Source organism: Anthonomus grandis, chromosome 20 (assembly GCF_022605725.1).
Source record: "Anthonomus grandis grandis chromosome 20, icAntGran1.3, whole genome shotgun sequence".
NCBI lineage: Eukaryota > Metazoa > Arthropoda > Insecta > Coleoptera > Curculionidae > Anthonomus > Anthonomus grandis.
Genome location: NC_065565.1, coordinates 5,440,707 through 5,462,483, shown reverse-complemented (window position 1 = coordinate 5,462,483; position 21,777 = coordinate 5,440,707). Strand labels below are relative to the sequence as shown.

Below are 21,777 nucleotides of genomic sequence, written 5' to 3'. Positions count from 1 at the left end.
TTACGATAAAACCACTTCGGAAAAATTAAAAATTAAAGTATTTAGGACCAATGTACAGGGTTGCACTTTTGATATGTTACTCTTGACAGTTTGGACTAACTTTTTTGTGATTACACAATTTTCCGTAATTGTACAGGGGGTCCCAGGAAATCAAGACAAAGTTGCACCAAGAAAAAAAACATAGAATTACGATAAATCAGGTTTGTCCTTTAAAGTGATCCATCCACTTCCAAATCGAATATCAAAAAAACTGTTTGGAATATTTTGATGAAATAAATAGCGAAATATTCAGAAAAGAATTGTGAGCAAATATTATTTGATTTGTAAATCAGTGCAGCAATAATTTTTTAAATATTTGACTTTTAACTGAGTGCTGCCAAAAAATCTTGTTTCTCGTTTAAAGTGGTGACCCACTTCAAAGTCCAATATCTAGAAAACTGCTACGAGTATTTTAATGAAACAAAAAGCAAAATGTTCACAAAGAAATTCTACGTTAAAAACATTGTTAAAAGTATAAATTACTCCGAGCAATAATTTTCGAACATTCGAACTCATTTTCAGAAAACAACTTTTCAACCCTTTAAACCCAACATGCCCAAAGTTTGAAATTCGCTTTCTCAGCCCCTATGGGCCCGATCCTTAAAATTCAAACGGCGTTTCCATCTCCTAATCCTTCTGAATCCAATGAGACTACCCGCAAGATTGTATCTATTATATTTACTGAGATACGTAATTTTTTGTCAGAGCCTTTTATGTTTGAAAACTCTCTTTCCACATCGCTCTGTGTATAAACTAATATTTAATAGTATATTGGAAAACTACATTATCAATGTATTTGCTCAGTCCAAAACGTCCAAAAGAGGACACTAGACTTCCTTCATTCTGTCATAACATAATAATTCAAAATGGCCGAAATGCTGGTGAATAAGTGAGGTGAGGGTGTAGGTGTCTTGACTATTAGGTGATGTCTCTGACATACAGAGGGCGTTTAATACGTTTGCCGATGACACGAACATTTTTTTTATGTTTTAATTTTTATATTCGAACGTCACGAACAGGCGATAAAATTGAAACTCCCTAAAAGTGGGAGTCGACATTTTTACGTCCAGACGTGCAGTGGCAAACAAAAAGTTTTTGGAACTCGGTCGGAATTTACGATATGAGCGAACATCCGTAAGTTAGGCGGTGCATATGCATTTATGCCGGCAGATGTCCATTATCGACGTTTCGAACACGCTTGTGACGTCACTATTTTATCTTCGAATATTGAAAATTGATATATTGGATGTTTATTATGAAGAACCTATGTTCATGCACTAAATTAAGTAATTTAATCCGTGATGTTTGATCATCAACATCCCAAGAGCGAAAACCATTTGTGCTTGGAACAATAAACAATTTTTTCACTCTATCCTATGCTCCCCTAAGGTCCCAACAAAGAAACTTCAATAGTAGAGTCATCAGCAACTAGAGTGCAACTCACTTTAGGGCCTACGATAAGTAATCATTAATTTATTAGACTTAGAACCTTTATTTCTTGCTTTGATGACGTTGCACCCATGCACCAAGACCCACGAGAACAGAGAACTGACTTTTGACGTCACAAAACTTTTTTACGTCCAATCAAAGGTCCGGGAAAGTGTTTAACGTTGGATAAATGGGAGTGTCTACTGCTTCAGCATGAAATCAGGGAGGCTGAGAAATGACCCACGTCTTTGTCGATAAAAAAAACAGGAACCCAATCACTAAAAAGCGTTCAAAGTCAACATTCGAAGTTTGAAATTCGATTTCTCAGCCCCTATGAGCCCGATCCTTAAAATTCAAACGGTGCTTTCATCTCCTAATCTTTCTGAAGCCAATGAGACTATTCGCAAGATTGTATCTATTATATTTACGGAGATACGTCATTTTTTGTCGGAGCCTTTTATGTTTGAAAACTCGCTACCCACATCGCTCTGTATATAAACCAATATTATCAGTTATACTCAGAGTGAGAAGTTGCTTACGGAGTTTCTTCGATTGTTTCTAAAACCCAAGACGAGTGTGTGTCTCTCTTTACTCTTAGCAATCTACTGAAGGTTCAAAGAAACCCAATTATACCTAAATACTTAACCCGTTAGATGTAAGTGAAGTTATGTGCTAAGAAGCAAGATAGAAGATCCGAAGATACCCAGTTAAGTATACGCAAAGACTGAAATTTTTTGGTCCTTCGAACCAGCGAGCATTTTTCTATTATGATCTTAAAACGAATTGCATTAATATACAGATATACAAAAAGAACCATTCCAGGAGTCCCTGACCTCTTTCAAGGTTTTTCGGTTCAGCTTACTAACGCGGTTGATCGAGGTCTATTGGAAAAAGGTCCATACATACCTTTCAACCTAGTGACCACTTAAAATTTGATATTTCTCCAGTTTTCCAGGCTTATTGGTATTCCGAAACCTCTGGAAAAGCTCTTTAGGTTGCTCCGATTCGCCCAGTTTCGTCCAAGGTATTCCTTCTTCAGGTTGTCTTTCTCCCTGCAGAGGTCCCGTTTGTGTAGATCGAACATTACAAGGGTAAAAAAAAGAACAAATTTATATTCAGTACAATAATATATTATAATAAACGTTAAGAAAAACAAATTCACCGTGGTCCTGACTGCATCCTCCAGGGTCTTATATTCCACTTCATACTCCGAGCAATAATTTCCGAACATTCCATGAAAACAACTTTCCAATTCTTAAAACCCAACATGTCCAAAGTTTGAAATTCGATTTCTCAGCTCCTATGGGCCCGATCCTTAAAATTCAAATGGCGCTTTCATCTTCTGATCTTTCTGAATCCAATGACACTACTTGCAAGATTTTATTTATTATATTTACTGAGATACGTAATTTTTTGTCAGAACCTTTTATGTTTGAAAACTCGATACCCACATCACTTTGTATATAAATTAATATTAAATAGTATATTGGAAAATGTATTTCAGATCAAGAACTGAAGAAACTTATAAACTCTACTGACGTCACAAAATCTCACACTCACCTTTTACGTCCAATCATACGTCCAGGAAAGTGTTGACAGTTATTAAACGCATGCAACGTTGGATAAATGGGAGTGTCTACTGCTTCAGCATGAAATCAGGGAGGCTGAGAGATGACCAACGTCCTTGTCGATAAGAAAAACATGAACAGCATACTCCCCAATCACTAAAAAGCGTTCAAAGTCAACATTCGAAGTCATTTTTCAGAAGACAACTTTTCAATCCTTTAAACTCAACACGCTGAAGTTTGAAATTCGATTTCTCAGTCCCTATGGGCCCGATCCTTAAAATTCAAACGGCGTTTACATTTTCTGATCCTTCTGAATCCAACGAGACTATCCGCAAGTTTGTATCTATTATATTTACTGAGATACGTCATTTTTTGCCGGAGCCTTTTATGTTTGAATACTCGCTACCCACATCACTTTGTATATAAACGAATATTAAATTGTATATTGGAAAACTACATTAACAATTTATTCAGATCAAGAAGAATCGAAAGAGCATGAAGGCTGAGAGGTGACCAACGTCTTTGCCAACCACTTCCTACTTCAATCTCACAAATAGTGACCAAAATCAGTAAAATTATCAGCAGAAATTGTCGTATAAGCACCCCATCAATTGACACTCTGACTTTGTAGCACGTACAGACATCACAGAATCTACCTTCGTTAAATTATCTGATCGCACTCTTTTGCAGCCCTAATCAGTCAAAAAAGAAACATGAATAACACCCCCCCCCCCCCCAGTTCGAACTAACTTATGACGTCAGGCCTGTCAGAAGAAGAGATCATGAACAAGGTCTCTGAGAGGTTAAACGATGCACGTGAATCAATGGAAGACATCCATCCATAACTTGCAACGAACCCTTGATATCCAACACTGCTGCATCTGTAGACCGATTTGAGGTGCTCCAGTACCTGAGACTTGTTCTGCTCACAAAATGTCAGTCTGGCTTCAAGAGAACCTGGTTCCAATGGAAGAAAAAGGTGAAGGGCATGTGTGGGGAGGTCCTAGATGCTCCTGCAAGAGATTCCAGCAGCACTTTAACCAAATAAATGAAACATAGTGTGACAAGGAGAGTAAATTCCAAACTACAGCGTATCAAAACTTCATATGCTTTATTAAGTTACACTGTTATACACTAATCAACAATTAGGTCCTCTTTCTTCTTACATGTAACAATATGTAGCATCTAAAGACAGAGAGAGAGAGAGAGAAGAAATTGGTGCCAAGTACTAGTAAAGAAACTCACCACTTGTCCTAGAAACGATCCAAGTTAAGAAGGAGGTGACTCGAGAATTTATTCCGGGATTAGCAGTTGCGCAAGCGACCCCGTGGGAGATAATGCCCACCAAATGCATCCTGTTGGTGGTAGAGTCTGTCCAGAGTACTGGACCTCCGGAATCCTGTTGGCATGCGTCTTTACCTGTATAGAGGGCGACACTTGAGTTATGTAATGGAAGAAGAAGGTGTTTAAGAGTCTTTTCTTGATGGATGCAACTGTTTTTGAGTGCAAAACATTTGAGGTTAGATCTGGTGAGTGAGCTTGGTTCGCTCAATGTTTTCTAATGCTTGGAATATCTCTTGAACTTAGTGCTTGGAGCTAGATCTGGTTAGCAAGGACCGTAGTCCATAGTTAATAGTTGATTCCTTCAGTGCCAAAACTCTGATCGATTGCACCTAAACTTCAAGCTCTGCATCTCTCACGTGACTTTGATGGCTCCATCTCTAATTCCATCTGACTCTATCTCTAATTGGTGCAATGATAAATTTTTGACCAAAGTCCACGTATTCAGCATTCAATTCCTTGGCACGGAGAAGGAGAAGGAGAAGGAGAAGGAGAAGGAGAAGGAGAAGGAGAAGGAGAAGGAGAAGGAGAAGAAGACGAAGAGAAGAAAGGTTTGACTCAACTGCCTGTAAGAAATCAATAGTTTCTTCCAGGCATTTGGCGTTCCTAAGAAGAAAAAGAATAGATACCTCTAATCTCATAAGAATAGCTCTCTTATATCTGAGTAATCGGACTTGGCTATTAAGAATCACCTTCAAGATTGGAACTTGCTCCTTGGACCTTACTGGAGAAAAAACTGGATATCACAAAAACTATTGCTTGGATTGGTTTGGACTGTAAACATCATTTATTAAGCACGCTTTTCTTAATATTATGCTTTTTATTTCATAAGAATAGCTCTATTATTATTTGAGTTATTGGACTTCGAAGTGAGTGGTCACCTTGAAGTTGGAACTTGCTTATTGGACCTCACTGGAAAAAAATTCGGATATCTCAAAAATTGTTGCTTGGATTGGTTTGGACTGTAAGCATTGTTTATTAAGCATACTTTCCTTAGTATTATGCTTTTAATTTCATAAAAATAGCTCTATTATTATTTGAGTTATTGGACTTCGAATTGAGTGGTCACCTTGAAGTTGGAACTTGCTCCTTGAACCTCACTCAACAAAAATTCGGATATCTCAAAAAATGTTGCTTGAACTGGATTAGAATTTAAGCATTATTTATTAAGCATACTTTCTTTAGCATTATGCTTTTAATTTCATAAAAATAGCTCTATTATTGTCTGAGTTATTGGACTTGGAAATGGGTGATCATCTTGAAGATGGAACTTACTTCTTGGACCTTACTGGAGAAAAGTTCGGATATCTCAAAAACTATTGCTTGGACTAGCTTGGACTCTTAATATCATTTATTAAGCATGCTTTTCTTAGTATTATGCTTTTAATTTCATAAGAATAGCACAATTATTGTCTGAGTTATTGGACTTGGAAGGGAGTGGTCACCTTAAAGATGGAACTTGCTTATTGGACCTCACTAGAGAAAAATTCGGATATCTCAAAAACTGTTACTTAAACTAGGTTGCAATCCAAACATCACTTGTTGAACAGGCTTTCCTAAGTAATATGCTTGTAATTTCATAAGAATAGCTCCATTATTTTTTAAGTTACTGGACTTAAAACTGAGTGGTCACCTTGAAGATGGAACTTGCTTCTTGGACCTCACTGGAGAAAAGTTCGGATATCTTAAAAACTGTCCCTTAGACTGACGTAGACTCTTAACATTGTTTATTAAGCATGCTTTCCTTAGCATTATGTTTTTAATTTCATAAAAATAGCTCTATTATTGTCTGAGTTATTGGACTTGGAAATGAGTGGTCACCTTGTAGTTGGAACTTGCTCCTTGAACCTCACTCAACAAAAATTCGGATATCTCAAAAAATGTTGCTTGAACTGGGTTGGAATTTAAGCATTATTTCTTAAGCATGCTTTCCTTAGCATCACGCTTTTAATTTTATAAGAATAACTCTATTATTATTTGAGTTATTGGACTTGGAAATAGGTGGTCACTTTGAAGATGGAACTTGCTCCTTGGACCTCAGTCAACAAAAATTCGGATATCTCAAAAAATGTTGCTTGGATTGGTTTAGACTGTAAATATTATTTATTAAGCATGCTTTCCTTAGTAATATGCTATTGATTTCATAAGAATAGCTCTATTATTATTTAAGTTGCTGGACTTGAAAGTAAGTGTTTACCTTGAAGATGGAACTTGCTTCTTGGACCTCACTGGAGAAAAATTCGGATATCTCAAAAACTGTTACTTGACTTGGGTTGGAATCTTAATATTATTTATTAAGCATACTTTCCTTAGTATTATGCTTTGAATTTCATTAGAATAGCTCTATTATTATCTAAGTTATTGGACTTTGAAGTGACTGCTCACCTTGAAGTTTGAACTTGCTCCTTGGGCCTCACTGGAGAAAAATTCGTATATTTTAAAAACTGTTACTTGCACTACCTTGGACTCTAAACATTATTTATTAAGCATGCTTTTCTTAGTATTATGCTTTTGATTTCATAAAAATAGCTCTATTATTATTTGAGTTGCTGGACTTGAAAGTAAGTGTTTACCTTGAAGATGGAACTTGCTTCTTGGACCTCACTGGAGAAAAATTCGGATATCTCAAAAACTGTTACTTGAATTGGGTTGGAATCTTAATATTATTTATTAAGCATACTTTCCTTAGTATTATGCTTTGAATTTCATCAGAATAGCTCTATTATTATCTGAGTTATTGGACTTTGAAGTGACTGCTCACCTTGAAGTTGGAACTTGCTCCTTGGGCCTCACTGGAGAAAAATTCGTATATTTTAAAAACTGTTACTTGCACTACCTTGGACTCTAAACATTATTTATTAAGCATGCTTTTTTTAGTATTATGCTTTTGATTTCATGAAAATAGCTCTATTATTATTTGAGTTGCTGGACTTGAAAGTAAGTGTTTACCTTGAAGATGGAACTTGCTTCTTGGACCTCACTGGAGAAAAATTCGGATATCTCAAAAACTGTTACTTGAATTGGGTTGGAATCTTAATATTATTTATTAAGCATACTTTCCTTAGTATTATGCTTTAAATTTCATCAGAATAGCTCTATTATTATCTGAGTTATTGGACTTTGAAGTGACTGCTCACCTTGAAGTTGGAACTTGCTCCTTGGGCCTCACTGGAGAAAAATTCGTATATTTTAAAACCTGTTACTTGCACTACCTTGGACTCTAAACATTATTTATTAAGCATGCTTTTCTTAGTATTATGCTTTTGATTTCATAAAAATAGCTCTAATATTATCTGAGTTATTGGACTTGGAAGTGAGTGGTCACCTTGAAGTTGGAACTTGCTCCTTGGACCTCACTCGACAAAAATTCGTATACCTCAAAAACTGTTGCTCGGATTCGCTTGAAGCTTCAACATCATTTGTTGAGCATGCTTTCCTAAGCATTACTTAAGACCTTTTTATTTTAAAAACTCTTTAGACAACCCTCGTAAGACTGTCTTGTCTAGTACATAGTGAGTTGGCTTTCCTGCTGTTCCACATCAAGTGTTTCCCTCTTTTTCTCGACTTCAGGATAAAATTTCAAGAAAATTTATTTATGGACATTTAGGTGGTGCCCCAATGGTCACCTCACAAGAGCAGCTCTTTAACCAGGTTCCCTCTTATCTTATAACCTGACAATAGATCAACCTCGGACTATTTCCAATAGTTATTAGTGCAACATTTCAAGACCTGTCACAGGCATTCGACTCTAGATACCCGATGTCCTCTTGAATCCTCGAAATCTGCAATGGAAAGCTATTGAAGCGACTTACCATCCGCATAAGTGCATAACTCAGAATCCAATATGGTGTCACCAGTTTCGTTGGCGCAGTCTTCGTTGGAAAGCACCTGCAACGTCGCCTCTAAAAGAACATCCGAGGATGGACCTGAGAACTCGGTTTGGCCCCATCCTAAAACGGCTCAGGTAAGTTAAGAACTCGTTGACAGCACGGGAGTCTTACCTAATAAAGTGACAGATTCAAGGGCAAAGTCGTTCGAGTAATACCTGAAAGGTAAGCACACGGGACCGACGTAGGTGCTGAACGATATCTCCGTCTTCGTTTGCACTATTGCGATGTCATAGGAGTAAGTGTCCGAGTCGTAGCTCGGATTGATCTCGTAAGCGCTCACGTAGTAAATGGCGGAATAGTTCGTGTCCGAACCTAAATTTTAATGAAGAATGTGAGTTATTCATTCATTTCGTAGCTGGTACCTGAGGAGATGTTATGGTCACCCACCAGTACCACCAGCTCATCTGGATCTTTGTTTTGCAAGCAATGCCCCGCCGTCAAGATGTACCTGCTAGCAATGACGTGTGATCCGCAAAAGAACGAGTCGTCTTGCAGGCTCAACAGTGCCGCCATTGCGGGATATTCGTTCGTGCCAGTTTCTGTTCCTCCGACGATCTTCAGGGCCTACAGTAGATCAAATTTGAAGTTCCTGGAGGTTGTTATTTATTTTAATTGTCAAGGTTATTTGAATAATAAGGATAATATTATTTTGCTGGTTAACGATTGGAGGCCGAAAGTTGTTCTTTTGAGTGAGACTCACATAACATCTGTTAATTGGATTATTATTTTTTAAGTTAAAATTTTTTTAGCAAAAACACTGATACATAAAAAAATCCAAGAGTCCTCTTAAACTGTATTTGGTAAAACATTTATAACTTAAAAAATAAATGACCAATTAACTTAGAATTTTCCCAAGTCGATTAACAATAAATGTCGTTATAACCATAAAAAGTTTCAAGTAAATTGCTCTTGATTTGAATTTCTTATGAATTTTTAAAGTTAAATTAAAATAATTTTCGGATTGTTTTTGGTAAAAATTTATAACTTATCAAATAAATGACTAATTAACTTACAGTTTTCTTAAATCGATTAGCAATAGATGTCGTTATACCCACGAAAAGTTTTAAGTAAATTACTCTTGATCTGAATTTCTTATGAATTTTTAAAGTTAAATCAAAATAATTTTCGTATTGTTTTTGGTAAAAATTTATAACTTAAAAAATAAATAACCAATTAACTTACAATTTTCTTAAATCGATTAGCAATAGATGTCGTTATAACCATGAAAAGCTTCAAGTAAATTGCTCTTGATTTGAATTTCTTATGAATTTTTAAAGTTAAATCAAAATAATTTTCGGATTTTTTTCGGTAAAAATTTATAACTTATCAAATAAATGACCAATTAACTTACAGTTTTCTTAAATCGATTAGCAATAGATGTCGTTATAACCATGAAAAGCTTCAAGTAAATTGCTCTTGATTTAAATTTCTTATGAATTTTTAAAATTAAATCAAAATAATTTTTGAATTGTCTTTGGTCAAAATTTATAACTTAAAAAATAAATGACCAATTAACTTACAATTTTCTCAAGTCGATTAACAATAAATGTCGTTATAACCACGAAAAGTTTCAAGTAAATTGCTCTTGATTTGAATTTCTTATGAATTTTTAAAGTTAAATCAAAATAATTTTCGGATTGTTTTCGGTAAAAATTTATAACTTATCAAATAAATGACTAATTAACTTACAATTTTTCTAAATCGATTAGCAATAGATGTTGTTATACCCAAGAAAAGTTTTAAGTAAATTACTCGTGATTTGAATTTCTTATGAATTTTTAAAGTTAAATCAAAATAATTTTCGGATTGTTTTCGGTAAAAATTTATAACTTATCAAATAAATGACCAATTAACTTACAATTTTCCTAAATCGATTAGCAATAGATGTCGTTATAACCATGAAAAGCTTCAAGTAAATTGCTCTTGATTTGAATTTCTTATGAATTTTTAAAATTAAATCAAAATAATTTTCGGATTGTTTTCGGTAAAAATTTATAACTTATCAAATAAATGACCAATTAACTTACAGTTTTCTTAAATCGATTAGCAATAGATGTCGTTATAACCACGAAAAGCTTCAAGTAAATTGCTCTTGATTTGAATTTCTTATGAATTTTTAAAGTTAAATCAAAATAATTTTCGGATTGTTTTCGGTAAAAATTTATAACTTATCAAATAAATGACCAATTAACTTACAATTTTCCTAAATCGATTAGCAATACATGTCGTTATACCCAAGAAAAGTTTTAAGTAAATTACTCTTGATTTGAATTTCTTATGAATTTTTAAAGTTAAATCAAAATAATTTTCGGATTGTTTTCGGTAAAAATTTATAACTTATCAAATAAATGACCAATTAACTTACAAATTTCTTAAATCGATTAGCAATAGATGTCGTTATAACCACGAAAAGTTTCAAGTAAATTGCTTTTGATTTGAATTTCTTATGAATTTTTAAAGTTAAATCAAAATAATTTTCGGATTGTTTTCGGTAAAAATTTAAAAATTATCAAATAAATGACCAATTAACTTACAATTTTCCTAAATCGATTAGCAATAGATGTCGTTATACCCAAGAAAAGTTTTAAGTAAATTACTCTTGATTTGAATTTATTATGAATTTTTAAAGTTAAATCAAAATAATTTTCGTATTGTTTTTGGTAAAAATTTATAACTTAAAAAATAAATGACCAATTAACTTATAACTTTCCCAAATCGATTAGCAATAGATGTTTTTATAACCACGAAAAGTTTTAAGTAAATTGCTCTTGATTTGAATTTCTTATGAATTTTTAAAATTAAATCAAAATAATTTTCGGATTGTTTTCGGTAAAAATTTATAGCTTAAAAAATTAATGACCAATTAACTTAGAGTTTTCCTAAATCGATTAGCAATAGATGTCGTTATAACCGTGAAAAGCTTTAAGTAAATTGCTCTTGATTTGAATTTCTTATGAATTTTTAAAGTTAAATCAAAATAATTTTCGGATTGTTTTCGGTAAAAATTTATAACTTATCAAATAAATGACCAATTAACTTACAATTTTCCTAAATCGATTAGCAATAGATGTCGTTATACCCAAGAAAAGTTTTAAGTAAATTACTCTTGATTTGAATTTCTTATGAATTTTTAAAGTTAAATCAAAATAATTTTTGAATTGTCTTTGGTAAAAATGTATAACTTATCAAATAAATGACCAATTAACTTACAGTTTTCTTAAATCGATTAGCAATAGATGTCGTTATAACCACGAACAGTTTTAAGTAAATTACTCTTGATTTGAATTTCTTATGAATTTTTTAAGTTAAATAAAAATAATTTTCGGATTGTTTTCGGTAAAAATGTATAACTTATCAAATAAATGACCAATTAACTTACAATTTTCTTAAGTCGATTAGCAATAGATGTCGTTATAACCACGAAAAGTTTTAAGTAATTTACTCTTGATTTGAATTTCTTATGAATTTTTAAAATTAAATCAAAATAATTTTTGAATTGTCTTTGGTAAAAATTTATAACTTAAAAAATAAATGACCAATTAACTTACAATTTTCCCAAGTCGATTAACAATAAATGTCGTTATAGCTACGAAAAGTTTTAAGTAAATTGCTCTTGATTTAAATTTCTTATGAATTTTTAAAGTTAAATCAAAATAATTTTTGGATTGTTTTCGGTAAAAATTTATAACTTAAAAAATAAATGACCAATTAACTTAGAATTTTCCTAAATCGATTAGCAATAGATGTCGTTATACCCAAGAAAAGTTTTAAGTAAATTACTCTTGATTTGAATTTATTATGAATTTTTAAAGTTAAATCAAAATAATTTTCGTATTGTTTTTGGTAAAAATTTATAACTTAAAAAATAAATGACCAATTAACTTATAACTTTCCCAAATCGATTAGCAATAGATGTTTTTATAACCACGAAAAGTTTTAAGTAAATTGCTCTTGATTTGAATTTCTTATGAATTTTTAAAATTAAATCAAAATAATTTTCGGATTGTTTTCGGTAAAAATTTATAGCTTAAAAAATTAATGACCAATTAACTTAGAATTTTCCTAAATCGATTAGCAATAGATGTCGTTATAACCGTGAAAAGCTTTAAGTAAATTGCTCTTGATTTGAATTTCTTATGAATTTTTAAAGTTAAATCAAAATAATTTTCGGATTGTTTTCGGTAAAAATTTATAACTTATCAAATAAATGACCAATTAACTTACAATTTTCTCAAATCAATTAACAATAAATGTCGTTATAACCACGAAAAGTTTCAAGTAAATTGCTCTTGATTTGAATTTCTTATGAATTTTTAAAATTAAATCAAAATAATTTTCGGATTGTTTTCGGTAAAAATTTATAACTTAAGAAATAAATGACCAATTAACTTACAATTTTCCCAAATCGATTAGCAATAAATGTCGTTATAACTACGAAAGGTTTCAAGTAAATTGCTCTGGATTTCAATTTCTTATGAGTTTTTAAAGAAAAAAATAGAAACTTTGTAAATGCGTCCAAACAAATAACTGTCTGAGTGGAAAAAACTTAAATATCTTTCCTAATTATTGACCGATTTTCAAAAAAGTTAGTTTTAGGAAAAGTGCATTTAATATAGAATAAAAAGTGTTCGTATAAAAATTTTGAAAAACTGGAAAATTTTAAAGAAAAAAAGGAAATATTGCAAATGTGTCCAAATTAATGAGTTTGACTAAAAAAACATTAATATCTTCCATAATTTTTCACCGATTTTTATGAAAATTGACTCTAAGGAAAGAACGTTTAATTTAAATTTAAAGATATAAATATGAAAATTTAGAAAAATTGGAAAATTTTACAGAAAAAAGGAAATATTGGAAAATTGTCCAAATAGTGAATATGTCTGAGTGGAAAAAATGCAATATCTTTTATAATTTTTCACCGATTTTCTTGAAAATTGGCTCTAGAGAAAGAATTTTTAATTGAGAACAAAAAGTGTAAATAGAAAAATTTTGAAAAACTAAAAAATTTTAAACAAACAGAGAAATTATGTAAATGCGTCCAAACTAATTGTAAACTAAGTGTAACTAAAGCGTCTGAGTGGAAGAACTTAATTAAATTCTCTAATTTTTAACCGATTTTCAAGAAAATTAGTTCCAGGGAAAGCGTTTTTAATATAGAATAAAAAAGTTTTTTATGAAAATTTTGAAAAACTGGAAAATTTCGGAGAAAAGGCGAAATATTGCGAGTGAGTGCATCTGAGAAGAAAAACTTTAATAGCTTCACTAATGTTTCACCGATTTTTGTCAAAAATAGCTCAAAGGAAAGAATTTTTAATTTGGAACAAAAAATGTTAATAAGAAAATTTTGAGAAAATGGAAAATTTCAGAGTAAAATGTTGTTTCTGATTTTATTAAATTTTACCTCATTTTATTTTTATAACTCATGTTTTATTATTTATTCTTTTACGTTAACCTTAAGATTTTATTTTTACATTGTATATGTTTGTACATTGTTTGTTGAGAGAGTTTACCTGAGAGTTTCTCCATCCGCAATCGCAACTCGCTTGCAAGTTCGCCACCAGTTTAGTGCCGTTCGAACCTCCAAATTCCGCATTTCGTTGCACTAAACTTCGGCCGGACACTTTCAGGTGAAAATTGGAAAGCAGCAACACCCACGCTACGATACCACTTGTGTTTCCTAATTTAGAGAGAGAGAGAGAGCCCTTGGGTGTTTTATAAATTACAAATTAAGTCGGTCTTACCCATTCTTACTGCTCAAGCATGACTTTGAAGTGGCTCATTTTGCCGGTAAGCGGTACTTATAATAAAGGTTTATCTATTATCAAAAAAAAAAAACAATAGACAATATTATTTGGATTTCACCAATTACTTATAGATAGCGGATTTTATGATTCTTTTTTATTTTTTTACAAGTAAGGATTAGCAAGGTTTTTTCAATTTATAATAGGGCTTAAGTTTAATTACTACTGTGAATTTCCACATAATTCTTCTAAAATCCTAACAGCGCATGCTCATGCCAATTCCCACTTAAAAAAATCGCTTTGACCTTCAAACAACCTTGAAGGTCAAGCTCAAGGTCAAGTTTAAGGTCACCAACAGATGCACCGATTTATTCCGTATGTCCTGGTATAAGTTTCTTGGTCTACTGTACCTCGATGATCAGTGCATATTTAAATTCATTTTTTGGGAATAAAGAAAGGGAGAGGGGAGGAATGGAAGGAAGGAGAGAGAAAATGAAAAAACCAGCAAAAGTTACGTCACCATTTTGTCAAGGAAATTGGTGTGTTCCAGGCATTTGAGGCCCTTAAAAAAGAAGAAGAAGAAGAAAAAAATGAACAGAAGAAACGTGTAACTCTTGTGCTTGTAAGAAATCAATAATTTCTTCCAGGCAATTGACGTCATTAGGAAGAAGAGGAAGAAGAAGAAACGACTGATTCAACTGCCTGTGAGAAATCAATAATTTCTTCCAGGCATTTGACAACCTTAAAGAGAAAGAAGAAGAAGAAAAAGAGAAGAAATTTCATGCTTAACTGCCTGTAAGTAATCAATAATTTCTTTCAGGCATTTGACGTCCTTGAAGAAGAAGAAGAAGAAAAAGAAAAGAAGAAGAAGTAAAAGTAGAAAAAAAAGACGAGAAGAAACATCTGACTCAACTGCCTGTAATAAATCAATAATTTCTTCCAGGCAATTGACGTCATTAGGAAGAAGAGGAAGAGGAAGAAACGACTGATTCAACTGCCTGTGAGAAATCAATAATTTCTTCTTCCAGGCATTTGACGTTTTTAAAAAGAAGAAGAAGAATAAGAAGAGAAAGAAAAGAAGAATTATTTGGCTCAACTGCCTATAAGAACTCTTTAAGGTATTTGACGTCTTTAAGAAGAAGAAGAAGTGAAAGGAAAAAAAAAGAGAAAAAAGTTTGACTCAACTGCCTGTAAGTAATCAATAATTGCTTCCTGGCATTTGAAGAAGAAAAGAAGAAGAAGAAGAAGAGAAGAATGAATGATTTTTATCTCATAAGAGCAGCTCTCTTATATCTGAGTTATTGGACTTGGCAATAAGTGATCACCTTCAAGAAGAAACTTGCCTCTTGGACCTCACTCGACAAAAATTCATATAACTCAAATACAATTGCGGACTGGCTTGGACCCTAAACACTACTTATTGAGCATACTTTCCTATGTATTATGCTCTTGATTTCATAAGAATAGCTCAATTATTGAGTGAGTTATTGACCTTGGAAGTAAGTGGTCACCTTCAAGAAGAAACTTGCTCCTTGGACCTCACTGGACGAAAATTCAAATATCTCAAAAACTATCGCTTGCACAAACAAAAGCCTTAAATGTCATTGGTTAAGCATGCTCTTCTAAGCAACTTTTTTTTTAATTCATAAAAATAGCTATATTAATTTCTGAGATACAGGACTTAGAAGTGAGTGGTCACCTTGAAGTTGGAACTTGCTCCTTGGACCTCACTTAAGAAAAATTCGGATATCTTAAAAAATGTTGCTTGGATTGGTTTGGACTGTGAACATTGTTCATTAAGCAAGCTATCCTTAGTACTATGCTTTTAATTTCATAAAAATAGCTCTATTATTATCTGAGTTATTGGACTTTGAAGTGAATGATCACCTTGAAGTTGGAACTTGCTCCTTGGACCTCACTGGACAAAAATTCAAATATCTCAAAAACTATTGCTTGTACAAACTTAAACCTTAAATGTCATTAGTCAAGCATGCTCTTCTAAGCAACACCTTTTTAATTCATAAAAATAGCTATATTAATTTCTGAGATACTGGACTTGGAAGTGAGTGATCACCTTGACGTTGGAACTTACTCCTTGGACCTCACTGGACAAAAATTCAAATATCTCAAAAACTATTGCCTGTACAAACTTAAACCCTAATTAGCATTGGTCAAGCATGCTTTTTTAAGTAACATCTTCTTTAATTCATAAAAATAGCTATATTAATTTCTGAGATACAGGACTTAGAAGTGAGTGGTCACCTTGATGTTGGAACTTGCTTCTTGGACCTCACTGGACAAATATTCAAATATCTCAAAAACTATCGCTTGCACAAACTTAAACCTTCAATAGCATTGGTTAAGCATGCTCTTCTAAGCAACTTTTTTTTAATTCATAAAAATAGCCATATTAATTTCTGAGATATAGGACTTAGAAGTGAGTGGTCATCTTGATGTTAGAACTTGCTTCTTGGACCTCACTGGACGAAAATTTGAATATCTCAAAAACTATTAATTAAACGGGCTTGATTCCTAAGCATTATTTATTAAGCATACTTTTCTTAGTAATATTCTTTTTAATTTGTAAAAATAGCTCTATTATTGTCAGAGATATTAGACTTGGAATTGAGTGGTCACCTTGAAGTTCGAACTTGCTCCTTGGAACTCACTGGACAACAAATCAAATATCTCAAAAACTTTCCCTTAAACAGGCTTAGTCCCAAAACATTATTTATTAAGCATACTTTTCTTAGTAACATTCTTTTTAATTCATAAAAATAACTATATTAATTTCTGAGATACAGGACTTAGAAATGAGTGATCACCTTGAAGTTGGCACTTGCTCCTTGGACCTCACTGGACAAAAATTCGAATATCTCAAAAACTATTGCTTAGACGGGCTTGGTCCCTAAGCATCATTTATTAAGCATACATTTCGTAGTAATATTCTTTTTAATTTATAAAAATAGCTCTATTATTGGCTGAGATATTAGACTTGGAATTGAGTGGTCCCGTTGAAAATGAAACTTGCTCCTTGGACCTCACTGGATAAAAATTGAAATATCTCAAAAACTATTACTAGGATTGGCTTGAACCTTTACCAATATTTGTTGATCATGCTTTCCTAAGTAATAAAATGGGCAAACATTACCACAGAATATCCTTGTCAAAGCACACTTTAATCAAAAATCAAAAGTTCCACAATCCTTTCATAATAAATTATTATAGAAGCGTACCTGGCAAACCATTATGAAACTTTTTTAATTTCCCGAAGTAAAAACTTCAGATAAGCTATTTCGTAATGGTTTTTGTTTTCGTAAATAAGGGAATTACGAGAGGAAAAACTTTAGGCGACTGCTTTATATAAAAGTTTATCTAAACTTAAGTTTTAAAGGTAAAGCAGTAAAATCAGAGAATCATTTTATCTCCTTATTTACCTTTCAGTGTTCCCGTTATAATTTCTATGAAAGTTTTACTAAAAATGCTCAAATTCCTGTAAGAAATCCAGCAACTTTTTTTATGCATTTGATGTCTAACAAGAAGAAGAAGTAGAAGAAGAAAAGGAAGAAGAAGAAGAAGAAGGGAAGAAAAGTTTGACTTAACTGCCTGTAAGAAATCAATAAATTCTTCCAGGCGAAGAAGACTAGATGCAAGAGAGATATCTGGCCTATACCGGTTGGGTCAAATTCTCCCACCCCACAAGGCTATTCTCGGACTGGAGTAACGAGAGTGACAGTAAGATGGAGGAGGGAAAGAGACAGAGGGTTTTTAGAGTAAGGGAGACTAGCTGGTTTCTCGATCGATGCAAGTACAGGGGATATCTCTCCTACTTCTAGTCTTCTTGTTTAGGCTATTGAAATAAAAAGAAGGAGAAGACGAGAAAAAAAAGGAGATAAGAAAATTTGTGCTCAAATTCCTGTAAGAAATCGGCAACTTTTTTTATGCATTTGATGTCTTTAAAAAGAAGAAGAAGAAGGAGATGAAGAAGAATAAGTGGAGAAACATTGTGCTCAACTGCCTGTAAAAAATCAATATTTTCTTTAAAGTCTTTAAAGAAGAAGAATGGATGCTAACTTCCTTGTTACCCAGTGAGGCGCAAGTTTCATCTACAAGATGACTATTCACTTCCAAGTCCAATAACTCATAAACTAATATAGCTTACTCCTATGAAATAACCACCCAACTCACAAATTTACCCAGTATTATTTTTTTCTGCAAAATCACTGTTTTTCATAATGATCTAAAAAATTAATATTAATTATAGGATTGATTTCTTGTAATTCTAGATTCTATTTTCTAGTAAGAAATTCCTCTATAAAATCACTGCCTTTCAAATTAATATACTTGAACAAGTGTTTTTGTATCAAATATTTATATATAATATATATAAAATTATATCACATTTAAATGAACTGTGTTATATGCAGGAAATCGAACAGCAAGAATCGTATAATTATTATCTGTAATCCTATAATTAATATTTATTTTTTAGAACATTCTGAAAAACAGTGATTTTGCAGAAGAATTTCTTACTGGTAAAGTTTGTGGGGTGGGTGGGGGGACAAGGGTAGTTTTGTTAAAAAATGGTTTTTGTTTTTTATAAAAAAAGCACTTTTCAAAAACATTATCTATGCACCCCCCACCCACCCCACACACTTTACCAGTAAGAAATTCTGCTGCAAAATCACTGTTTTTTTAGAATATTCTAAAAAACAAGGATAAATTATAGGGTTACAGAAAATAATTATAAGATTTCTGTGGTTAGATTTCCTACATAATAACACATTTTATTTAAATGTTGTATAATTTTATATATACATTATATATAAATATTTAGTACAAAAACACTTGTTCAAGTATATTAATTTAAAAAACAGTGATTTTGCAGAAGAATTTCTTACTGGTAAAGTGTGTGGGGTGGGTGGGGGGTGCATAGATAATGTTTTTGAAAAATGCTTTTTTTATAAAAGACGAAAACCATTTTTTAACAAAACTACCCTTGTCCCCCCACCCACCCCACACACTTTACCAGTGAGAAATTCTTCTGCAAAATCACTGTTTTTCAGAATGTTCTAAAAAATAAATATTAATTATAGAATTACAGATATTAATTATACGATTCTTGCTGTTCGATTTCCTGCATAATAACACACTTTATTTAAATGTTATATAATTTTAAATATGTTATATATAAATATTTAATAAAAAAAGACTTGTTCATGTATATTAATTTAAAAAACAGTGATTTTGCAGAAGAATTTTTTACTAGTAAAGTGTGTGGGGTGGGTGGGGGGGCAAAGGTAGTGTTGATAAAAAATTGAATTTCTTGCAGTAGATAATTGCCTTAAAGGAAACAATTAAATGTATTAAATAATTTACTTTTTCAGGTTACATTCGATTGGGTTGGTTCGATTTTGCGAAATTATTTAACACATTTAATTCTTTCCTTTAAGGCAATTATTTACTGCAAAAAATTCAATTTTTTTATTAACACGTATTTGATGTTTTTTTTTACATGACGGTGCTTCAGCCCATTTTAGTTTAGTGGCTCGGCAGTATTTGGATATTACGTATCCAAATCGTTGGATAGGTCGGGGAAGTATTCACCCTTGGCCCCCACGGTCTCCCGACTTAAATCCGCTGAATTTTTTTTTGTGGGGCCACCTTAAATCACTGGTTTATAGAAATCCAATTGATAATGTGGAGGAATTGCGTAATCGCATTATAACGTCTTGTGACATAATTCGGCAGACACCAGGAATTTTTGAACGTGTCAGCCAATCAGTGCGACGTCGATTAGATGCTTATATTGAAGTTGGAGGAGCACACTTTGAACTTTTGTAAAAATAATAATGTTACTTAAATAAATAATAAAAAATGAAATATTTTTTTATTATTTAAGCAAAAGTTTTAAATCCTCAATTACAATTTTATTAAATTGGGCTGGCTTTTGTACTAAATTAATTAATATAAATTTTATTATTTATTAATAAATTTGCAATAAACTAAAAAAACGAATAATTATTAGAATAAAGAAAGTCTAATCAGATCTGAGCAACATGTCCCTGGTTTTAAATTTTTTGTGCGAAAATCGGGCATCTAACCAACAAAGTCCAAGGGATCAAAAATGTTGCAAAGAAAATGGGGAATTTAAAAATATTTTTAAATACAAGAAAAACCAGTGGCGTACCATTTTTCTTTATAAAAGTATTCAGCGAAAAACCCGCACACGCGCCACTAAAGAACATAAAAATGTTGAAAGTATGTTGGTAAATGGCTCTGAATACACAGACCCTGCGTACTAATCTTTGAACAAATATCTACAGGGGTATTTAAGTTATCGAAAAAAATTCATTTTTTTGTTAAAACTTTACCACCCTGTAGCTCAAAATCTAAAAGGTGTAGGACCTATGTTTATAGGAAATTTTTTGCGAATTTTCGTCCAAAGAATACGTTCCTGATATTTGTCGAAATATATAAAAAACGCCCTGTATAAATATTTAGTACAAAAACACTTGTTCATGTATATTATTAATTTAAAAAACAGTAATTTTGTGGAAGAATTTCTTACTGGTAAAGTGTGTGGGGTGGGCGGGGGGTGCAAGGATAATGTTTTTGAAAAATGCTTTTCTTTTAAAGACAAAAATCATTTTTTAACAAAACTACCTCTGCCCCTCCACCCGCCCCATACATTTACCCAGTAATAAATTCAGTAATAATTCATATTTATTTTTTAGAACACACCGAAAAAAAGTGATTTTGCAGAAGAATTTTTACTGGTAAAGTGTGTGGGGTGGGTGAGGGGTGCATAGATAATGTTTTTGAAAAATGCTTTTTTTATAAAAGACGAAAACCATTTTTTTATCAACACTACCTTTGCCCCCCACCCACCCCACACACTTTACCAGTAACAAATTCTTCTGCAAAATCACTGTTTTTCAGAATGTTGTTTTGCATTTTTTTGCAGAAGAATTTTTTACTGGTAAAGTGTGTGGGGTGGGTGGGGGTGCATAGATAATATTTTTGAAAAATGCTTTTTTTGCAAAAAAGAAAAATTAATTTTTAACAAAACTACCCTTAGAATATTCTCAAAAACAGCGATAAATTATAGGGTTACAGAAAATAATTATAAGATTTCTGTGGTTAGATTTCCTACATAATAACACACTTTATTTAAATGTGATATAATTTTAAATATATTGTATGTAAATATTTTATACAAAAACACTTGTTCACTATACATATATGAACAAGTATTTTTGTATCAAATCAAAAATTATATCACATTTAAATAAAGTGTGTTATTATGCAGGAAATCAAACCTCAGGAATCGTATAATCAATATCTGTAATTCTATAAATAATGTTAATTTGTTAGAACATTCTAAAAAACAGTGATTTTGCAGAAGAATTTCTTACTGTTAAACTATGTGGGGTGGGTAGGAGGGATGCAAGTTTAATGTTTTTGAAAAATGCTTTTTTTATAAAAGACAAAAAACATTATTTAATCAAACTACCCTTGACCCCCCACCCACCCCACATAGTTTAACAGTAAGAAATTCTTCTGCAAAATCACTGTTTTTCAAATAAATATACATGAACAAGTGTTTTTGTATGAAATATTTATATATAATATATATAAAATTATATCACATTTAAATAAACTGTGTTGTTACGCAGAAAATCGAACCTCAGGATACCTGTAATCAATATCTGTAACCCTATAATTAATATTTATTTTTTAGAACATTATGAAAAATAGTGATTTTGC

General features: G+C 32.0%; 1 protein-coding gene and 1 long non-coding RNA gene across 3 annotated transcripts; both read right to left on the bottom strand.

The window, feature by feature from the left end:
- Window positions 1-4,127: 4,127 nt before the first annotated feature.
- On the bottom strand, window positions 4,128-14,096 carry LOC126747777 (venom serine protease 34-like). The gene is made up of 7 exons (XM_050456577.1): window positions 14,008-14,096; window positions 13,777-13,943; window positions 8,629-8,830; window positions 8,378-8,578; window positions 8,189-8,326; window positions 4,281-4,454; window positions 4,128-4,220 (listed from the first exon to the last, which is right to left on the bottom strand). The coding sequence occupies exons 1-7, from the start codon at window positions 14,009-14,011 to the stop codon at window positions 4,198-4,200; spliced, it is 909 nt and encodes a 302-aa protein (XP_050312534.1). The 5' UTR covers window positions 14,012-14,096; the 3' UTR covers window positions 4,128-4,197.
- On the bottom strand, window positions 4,461-8,179 carry LOC126747779 (uncharacterized). 2 transcript variants are annotated; one of them, XR_007664394.1, is made up of 4 exons: window positions 7,589-8,179; window positions 6,977-7,212; window positions 5,822-6,600; window positions 4,461-5,633 (listed from the first exon to the last, which is right to left on the bottom strand). It is a non-coding gene; the product is annotated as an uncharacterized LOC126747779 (long non-coding RNA). The 2 variants fall into 2 exon arrangements; XR_007664393.1 differs by having other exon boundaries at window positions 4,461-6,600.
- Window positions 14,097-21,777: the final 7,681 nt, after the last annotated feature.